The following is a 9,524-nucleotide window of genomic DNA, read 5'->3' as shown; positions in this document are numbered from 1 at the left end:
TTGATGTTTGTACTTGTTTATTTCTTTCTTTTAAAATATTTTAACATGCATTATTATTTTTATCTTAAAAGGATTTTTTTTCTTACATTGTAGAGCAGAGCTATACATCTTGAAAAGTCAAGAAAGCTAAGAAATATACATATAATTATCGATGTTATGACAATATTTATTTATCAACACGAAGATTGTTTTAAGTTAATGTTATATTCTTTTCTAATGTATATTTATATATCACTTTGTTTTACTGAGGTTTTAAAACTATGTATGGAAACACAAAACAACATGGTTCTAAGTTAACAAAACATGACTATAGAAAATATTTGAACACACAAGTCACTAATTTAATTTCATGTTTCATTATTACCTTATAAAGTTACAAAACCAACAGCATTCAGAGATGGTCTCTCTATGCATTTAAGTCTCTATAGAACAACAAGGTCTACAAAGGTTTAATTTCATTATGCTCTTATAAATTTCAATAAAAAAAAAATTCAAAGCTTTTAAGTTTCTACAGTGCACAGGTTCTATGAAGGTTCGACTGACAGATGTTGACACACTGTAAAGGTCGTGTGACCCCAAGGAGGCGTGGCCATTCTAGTCCTCAGTCCACTCAAAGGGCTCTGGGGGTTCAGGCTCCTCCTCCTCATCCTCTATCTTGGGGCCACCAGCTGAAATGTGGCAACAGTAAAGGCATGAGTGTAATATTCACGTACAGTCTAATCAGAAACGACACTTTCCACTGTTATGAACTGCAATTGCATCTTGGGACAACCAGCTGAAATGTGGGTAAGGTAAATGCATGAGTGTAAAATGTTGTCCAGGTTAGCTTGTGCACTCCACACAGGCTAATCAGGAATGACTCTTTCCGCTTATACAGATTGCACTTGCATCTTGGGGCAACCAGCTGCAAGGGTCACGGTATAAAGGTATAGGAATTATGCAGATGTGAGCCTCATTCTTGGAAAACTGGGCATAATGTTGTATTTTTTCGTTGAATGATGTCTCTTCTTTTCATAAATCCAGTGTTGCTGGAAAGAGTCATCCCTGATTAGCCTGTGCAGACCACACAGGCTAATCTGGGACTACATTTTGTGCACATGCATTAAGTCCAGTTTTCAAAAACCAGGCTCATACAGTTTTTGATTGGCAGTCAAGTTAGCACAGTGGTTGGTACACAGGCTTCTAATTTAGGCATATACTTTATTTTATCATTTTCTCAGTAAAGGGAGACAATGACTGCTTGCATGTGCATCAATCTTGAGGCCACCAGCTGCAATTTGAATGGATGTGCTAATATTTTTATGAGCAGTTAAATTATGCAGTCATTCCTTTTTTTTAAATATTATATTTGTATTATAGCAATGATTCTACTAGAATGCTTATCTAACAATACCATAAACAAACTAAAAACCTTTCTTGACATTAGCCTTAAAGTACAAATATAACGCCACATTAATCTACCCACCAGCCACAGGTTCCACAATCTCCTCTTTCTCCCCCTGCTTAATGTCGCCCAAGACGATGATACCTCCATTGGAGATGTCTTTGAGGGGCTGGTAGCGACTTCCCTCAGTCATTGACAGGACTTTCAGCTGTAATAATCAGTGCAAAGATGTACACAGCATGTATTCACAAGCTACAAGCTTGTTAGTAATATAACACTTCTTATGTTATTTTATTTGCATGTGCAATAAAACCCTTTCGGAAAGAGTGTTAATACAAAAAGACAGTATTTTTTTGCATTTCACCAATTTATTGTTAATTTTCAATTAAAGTGGTATTTAACAAATTTCTGCATGAGCTGCCTCCGTACAAACTAAAAGAGATTTACACCTCAATCCTAACTCATGTTTTTGAGCTTTTTGTGCACAAGTAGATTTGTCCTGCCCGTCACAAATGCCATCTTTAGTTAGGTCTCTATGCAAGATTCTTGATCAAGTGTCATTAAAATTGATAAAAAGAAACATAAGTAGGCTATGGTGGCCTTAATCGCTCACCTGACTTCAAGGCACATCAATTTGCAATGACTTTAGCTGATGACCTAGATGTTGAACACATCTGACCCAAATTTAAACATGGCCTATATATTGTCAAGATATTGTGACCATGTTTAATCATGATTGAGATGGTACGTGGCATCGAGATATTTCAGAAGGTTTATCTAAGATTTGACATAGTGACCAAGTTTTTGGATGCACATGACCCAGATTAAAACTCAGTCTAGTCATGATAGACATTCTGACCAAGTATTATTAAGCTTGAGCCATAAGTGCGGCCTCTTGAGTGGAACCAAGGTCTGTCAAACATTTAACCTCATGACCTAGTTTTTGGATGCATGCTACCCAGATTAAATCCTAGAATAGAAACTGTCGAGATAAAAAATCATCCTATCTTTCATTAAGATACTGTTACGTGACCAAGACTGATCTAAATATGTTCAAGATAAACATTTATACCATGTTTCATTACGATTATTATCCTTCTTTATAAAGTACCAGAAAACGGCACTTTCCCAATAAGGAACAAGAGGCCCATGAGTGCCTGAATCGCTCTACTGGCTGGAATTAATAGGGTTCAAGCCGTTGATAGAATGAACAAGAGATGAGTTTGTCAGAAACACAATGCCCCCTACTGCGCCGCTTTGAAATAAAATTTATATTTATCATTTAGCAGGTATAGAAATCATCTCCCTTTAAAGCTTATTACCTTCCCTTGGATTTTGTTCAATCCAACTGTGGGAGGGGGGGGGGGGTCTGTAGACAGTAAAAAATGACCAAGTCAGACATCACTGACAACCAAGGCCTTTGGTTTATCAAAGAGATCATTGCCAGAGTTCATCATGTATCTTTGGACATAAGTCGTATGTAATGAACCCTACCATTCACAAATTAGTACAGGAAAGAAATGATAATTATATCATTTAAAAAAAAACTTTCACTAATCAATCATTTAAGTTATAAATAATCAAAACTTAAATTCTTGGTAAGGAAATATATAATCTGAGATTTATAATTATATAAATTACTTCCCTTGAAAATAATTGTCTCTAACAAATCACTGTTTTTAGTAGCAAATAATTAAAAGCCACTACCATGACTGTAGATTCCCAGGTAACCTTAAAGTACCTAAGATACTTGTATGCCCTTCACCTTTCACCACTCAAAATGTGCAGCTCCATGAGATACACATGCATGCCAAATATGAAGTTGCTATCTTCAATATTGAATAATTATCTCCCTTTACAGCTTATTACTTCCCTTGGATTATTATTTTTGACCTTAGACCTTGAAGGATGAACTTGACCATGACCTTTAACTACGATGTGTTCAGAAACACAATGCCGCCTACTGTGCCGCTTTGATTTATTATGCCCCCGGTAGGGTGGCGTATAGCAGTTGAACTGTCCGTCAGTCCGTATGTCAGTCTGTCCGAAATAAAAACTTTAACGTTGGCCATAACTTTTGCATTATTGAAGATAGAAACTTGATATTTGGCATGCATGTGTATCTCGTTAAGCTGCACATTTTGAGTGGTGGAAGTTCAAGGTCAAGGTCATCCTTCAAGGTCAAAGGTAAAAAAAAACAAGAGCACCGCCTTGCGGGTGCAGACCGCTCATCTATTTTCTTTTTAAAGGTGAAGGGACTCTCATTTTCAATCACAAAGGAGGGAGGGGTGGAGTGAAGAGCGGTGCATTGTGTGGGGGTGTGGACATTTATTACATTTTCTTCCAAAAATGCGAAAAAAAGGAAAAAAAAAATCGGGGGTGGGGGGGGTGGGGTGGGGGTGGAGTGGGGGGGGGGGGGGGATTCTTGGGTGCGATGGTTGGACGGTATTTCAAACATAAAATAATAAAAATAAATATTTGTGTTTTTTAACCGTTTCATAAAAAAAAAATTGGGGGGGGGGTGAGGTGGGGGGGTATAGTGTGAGGGTGTGGTGGTAATTTGTGAGATGATCTTAAAAAAAAAAAAAAAAAAAAATAGTGGGGGGGGGGGATTCGGGTGGGGGGAGGGGGGGGGGTGGGGGGGGGATTCTTGGGTGCGATGGTTGGACGGTATTTCAAACATAAAATAATCAAAATAAATAGTTTTGTTTTTTAACCGTTTAAAAAAAAAATTGGGGAGGGGGTGGGGTGGGGGGGGGGGGGTATAGTGTGAGGGTGTGGTGGTCATTTGTGAGATGATCTTAAAAAAAAAAAAAAAAAAAAAAAAAAAAAAAAAAATAGGGGGGGGGGGGTTGGGGGGGGGGGGGGGGGGGGCACGGGCGATGGTTTGGGTGGAGTCTATTGTGGTATGTCAGGTAAGAGTAGTTTTGTCAAAGTATCAATCAAATCTAATCATAAATAAAGAAGTTATGGCAATTTTAGAGAAATTTAATAATTTGACCTTGAGAGTCAAGGTCATTCAAAGGTCAAGGTAAAATTCAACTTGCCAGGTACAGTAACCTCATGATAGCATGAAAGTATTTGAAGTTTGAAAGCAATAGCCTGGATATTTAAGAAGTAAAGTGGATCGAAACACAAAATTTAACCATATATTCAAAGTTACTAAGTCAAAAAAGGGCCATAATTCCGTAAAAATGACATCCAGAGTTATGCAACTTGTCCTTTTACTGTACCCTTATGATAGTTTGCGAGTGTTCCAAGTATGAAAGCAATATCTATGATACTTTAGGGGTAAAGTGGACCAAAACACAAAACTTAACCAAACTTTCAATTTTCTAAGTATAAAGGGCCCATAATTCCGTCCAAATGCCAGTCAGAGTTACATAACTTTGCCTGCACAGTCCCCTTACGGTATTTAGTAAGTGTTGCAAGTATGAAAGCAATAGCTTTGATACTTAAGGAATAAAATGGACCTTAACACAAAACTTAACCAAAATTTTCAATTTTCTAAGTATAAAAAGGGCACATAATTCTGTCAAAATGCACGCCAGAGTTATCTAACTTTGCCTGCCCAGTCCCCTCATGATAGTAAGTAAGTGTACCAAGTTTGAATGCAATAGCATTGATACTTTTTGAAAAAAGTGGACCTAAACGCAAAACTTAACCAAAATTTTCAATTTTCTAAGTATAAAAAGGGCACATAATTCAGTCAAAATGCACGCCAGAGTTATCTAACTTTGCCTGCCCAGTCCCCTCATGATAGTAAGTAAGTGTACCAAGTTTGAATGCAATAGCATTGATACTTTCTGAGAAAAGTGGACCTAAACGCAAAACTTAACCGGACGCCGACGCCGACGCCAAGGTGATGACAATAGCTCATAATTTTTTTTCAAAAAATAGATGAGCTAAAAATCAAAGCGGCGTTCTCATGAAGCTGCACATTGTGAGTGGTGGAAGTTCAAGGTCAAGGTCATCCTTCAAGGTCAAAGGTAAAACAAGGGACAAAATTGTCACAAAACCAGGTTTTCATTGTGAAAAAAAAATCTGATAAAGGGAGAAAACTCAAACTGAACTTTTGAAATGACCAAAAAAAATTAACCCCCTTTGTAAGTTTTTTTTTTTTTTTTAAATCTATTTTTAGTCGTGGCGACCTTGATATTGGAGATATTGACGTGATTCTTTCGTGGGACACACCGTCCCATGATGGTGAACAAATGTGCCAAATGATTTTAAAATCTCACAATGAATGACATAGTTATGGCCAGGACAAGCTCATTTATGGCCATTTTTGACCTTTGAACTCAAAGTGTGACCTTGACCTTGGAGATATCGACGTAATTATTTCGCGCGACACACCGTCCAATGATGGTGAACAAATGTGCCAAATGATTTTAAAATCTGACGATGAACGACATAGTTATGGCTCGGACAAGCTCATTTATGGCCATTTTTGACCTTTGAACTCAAAGTGTGACCTTGACCTTGGAGATATCGACGTAATTATTTCGCGCGACACACCGTCCAATGATGGTGAACAAATGTGCCAAATGATTTTAAAATCTGACAATGAACGACATAGTTATGGCCCGGACAAGCTTATTCCGCCAGCCCCCCAGCCAGCCAGCCCGCCAGCCAGCCAGCCAGCCCGCCCGCATTCGCCAATCTAATAACCAGTTTTTTCCTTCGGAAAACCTGGTTAAAAAACAACATTTTAATATTATTTCAAAGCAGCGCAATAGGGGGCATTGTGTATCTGACGAACACATCTCTTGTTTAAAAAATATATATAATTTGACAGGTCAGATAATTATGTCCATTTAAAGCTTATTACTTCCATTGGATTTGTTTTTTCGACCCTAGACCTTAAAGGAGGATGTTCACCTTGAAATTTTATCACTCAAAATGTGAAGCTCCATGAGATACACATGCATGCCAAATATCAAGTTGCTATCTTCAATATTAAAAAAGTTATGGACAATGTTATTTTTTTTCCGGACGGACAGACAGACTGACATACTGACTAACTGACGGACAGTTCAACTGCTATATGCTACCTTGCCGGGGGCATAAAAAGTGAAGTCTCTACAGTGGTAACAGTTTAATATTAGATGACCTATGACCCACAACACAACCCATACACTGACCACCATATCTCATAATGAGCACTTAAGGCTCAGGTGAGCTAAAATCCTGTTTGATTTCATTGCCTTCACTATCCCGAACTCATGACCTCCACCCCAAATGACCTGCCCAGACTTTTAACTTTGAATCCTAAAAAGTTTGATTATTATACATAAATAACTTCTAAAAACAGGTAACTGTAACCTTGTTATGACCTTTATTGATTTATATCTCTGATTGATCTATTTTGAATAGGCCTTTTCCTTGTCATTTTGGGGGAAATGCAACTGCGAATTTTTTTCCCCAAAAGTCCACTGATTTTGGAGTAACTAATTCAATATTTCAAACAAATCATATAAATTATTAGTAATAGTTATAAAGATGTAATCAAAATAAAATTGAGATAAAATAATCACAAAGCGCTTCTTTTATTCTTAAAAAATAAATACAATGGATTTTTTTTGGATTTTTATTTACAATATCTCTTTTGACAGGGTCCATTTAAAGGACCTATAGAAAGGGCAGGAAAAGGCCTGCTGAATCCAAAATGATCAACAACAACTCACCTGTGCCAGCATGGTACGAGCTGGATTGTTCAGCATCTCAAAGTTGGGCTCGGGTTCCTTCTTTTTCTCTTCTTCCTTCTTCCCTTCCTCCTCTGTCTCCTTCTCACCACTGGATTTCTCTCCCTTGTCGGCGGATTTGTCTCCCTTCTTTTCTGTATTGATGTCTGGCTTCTCGTCCTGAGACATAAGAAATGATTGATTTTAGTCGGGCTCTCTGAAAACAGGGCTTAATGCATGTTGTAAACTGTCCTTGCAGATTAGCCAGTGCAGTCTGCACATGCTAATCTGGGATGACACTTTACGCCTTATCTGAATTTGTGCTTAAAAGAGATCTCCTTTAAACAAAAATACAATAAAAGCGGTAAGTGTTGTTTCAGATTAGCCTGTGTGAACTGCACAGGCTAATCTGGGATGACACTTTATGCACATGCATTTAGCCCATTTAATCCCATTGTTTTAATTTAATCATCTATTAATTTTTTTTAGATAATAGCAGTAGTTAATATTACAATGAAGTGATTTTTTGGGGGGTTTATAACAAAATAATTAAAACATGTTGAATTTGAAGTTGAATGCTGGATTTTGATTTGATTATCCGCAAACATGACTTGTTTATCATACCACAATGAACCCTCTAAGTATGCAAACAAACTTGTGACTATTCATAAATGAACTATATTTTGATTTACAAATTGACATATCATACATATCCTTACTATGTGCAAGTCTTAATAATATAGCCATTCTGTTGTCAACATATAAAATACATCTTTGTTTGGAGCAATTGGCAGCAATATGACAGCACAAACAGTAAACAAGAGCTGTCTCGATCGGAAGACATATGCCCCCGAAAAACGCTGGTTCGAAAGCTAAACGTAGATTTCGAAACCTAAATGCGGACCCTAAGTTCAAGGTCAAGATCAAAATATGTGTACTTATGGAAAGGCCTTGTCCATATACACATGCATACCAAATATGCAGGTAACATCTGAAGCAACATAGAAGTTTTGAGCATTTTTCGAGCGGAAACGCAATTTTTTTGATGATTCAAGGGCCATAACTCAGAAGTGCCTGGGTAAATTTGGCTGATTATCAAACTTAACCTAAATTTTATTGTCTCACACATATTTATAAAGTTTGGTGAAGATCTGATGCCGATGACAATTGCTTGAGTTATTGAGCGGAAACGAGAAAAAAACACTCAATTTTTCGATGTAACTCAGGAGTGTCTTGGTCAATTTGGCTGATTATCAAACTAGACCTTAATGTCATAAACTATGACATTTGCTCTAGTTATTGAGCGGAAACGAGATAAAAAGCAATTTTTCGGTGATTCAAGGGCTGTAACTCAGAAGTGTCTAAGTCAATTTGGCCGATTATCGAACTTGACCTAGATATTATTGCCTTACACATTTTCATGAAGTTTGGTGAAGATCCTATGAAATTTGCTCAAGTTATTGAGTGGAAACAATTTTACGAAGATTCAAGGGCCGTAACTCAAGAGTGTCTGGGTCAATTTGGCTGATTATCTAACTTGACCTAGAGGTTATTGCCTTACACATTTTCATGAAGCTTGATGAAGATCTGATGACAATTGCTCGAGTTATTGAGCGGAAACGAGAAAAAAACAAACTTTACGATGATCCAAGGGCGGTACCTCAAGAGTGTCTGGGTCAATTTGGCCGATATCCAACTTGACCTAGATATTATTGCCTTACACATTTTCATGAAGTTTGGTGAAGATCGGATGACAATTGCTTGACTTATTGCGCCAACTAATCCAGACGGACTAAATGACTGACTGTTGGACGGTGCGATTTAAATATGCCCCCAGAACCTATGTCTTTCAACAAAGATGAATATAAAGCTGAAATGGGATTTGTACTGCAGCGAACACATGTCTAGTTTGACCTTTCAAGTGTTAAAAATACAGCTTATGTTACTATATAATTATATATATTGAAAAGCATTTTCCTGCATGTCATGAGTACATAAACTTTATGTATGCCTAATCTATCCATAAACACTGTCAGTAAATTAATGTTAGCCTTCCAAAGCCAATCCTAATCAGGTAGCCCTGGTTTAGAGCATATGTTGTCAGCCCAGCCACCAGGAGGTCATGGGTTTGATCCCCACTGTGGAACCGTTCTTAAGATCCCCCCCAAAGACACTAAGTAGCAGATCAACCAAGGATACGGACTCAAGTAGCAGATCAACCAAGGATACGGACTAAAGTAGCAGATCAACCAAGGATACAGACTAATGTAGCAGATCAACCAAGGATACAGACTAAAGTAGCAGATCAACCAAGGATACCGACTAAAGTAGCAGATCAACCAAGGATACGGACTAAAGTAGCAGATCAACCAAGGATACGCACTAAAGTAGCAGATCAACCAAGGATACGCACTAAAGTAGCAGATCAACCAAGGATACGGACTAAAGTAGCAGAT

The 9,524-nt window shown here is 37.6% G+C and overlaps 1 protein-coding gene across 1 annotated transcript in view; it reads right to left on the bottom strand.

The window, feature by feature from the left end:
- Positions 1 to 9,524, bottom strand: part of LOC127833381 (26S proteasome non-ATPase regulatory subunit 1-like) — a 272,314-nt gene continuing 262,790 nt past the window's right edge. The window contains exons 25-27 of the mRNA XM_052358604.1: positions 7,072 to 7,248; positions 1,466 to 1,592; positions 1 to 668 (exon numbers count right to left, since the gene is read on the bottom strand). Coding sequence (XP_052214564.1) covers positions 595 to 668; positions 1,466 to 1,592; positions 7,072 to 7,248 — 378 coding nt within the window. The 3' untranslated portion in view covers positions 1 to 594. The remainder of the gene's footprint in view (positions 669 to 1,465; positions 1,593 to 7,071; positions 7,249 to 9,524) is intronic.

This window comes from Dreissena polymorpha, chromosome 6 (genome assembly GCF_020536995.1).
Source record: "Dreissena polymorpha isolate Duluth1 chromosome 6, UMN_Dpol_1.0, whole genome shotgun sequence".
NCBI classification, from domain to species: domain Eukaryota; kingdom Metazoa; phylum Mollusca; class Bivalvia; order Myida; family Dreissenidae; genus Dreissena; species Dreissena polymorpha.
The sequence above is the reverse complement of the archived record's forward strand: the minus strand, read 5'-3'. Positions and strand labels throughout refer to the sequence as shown.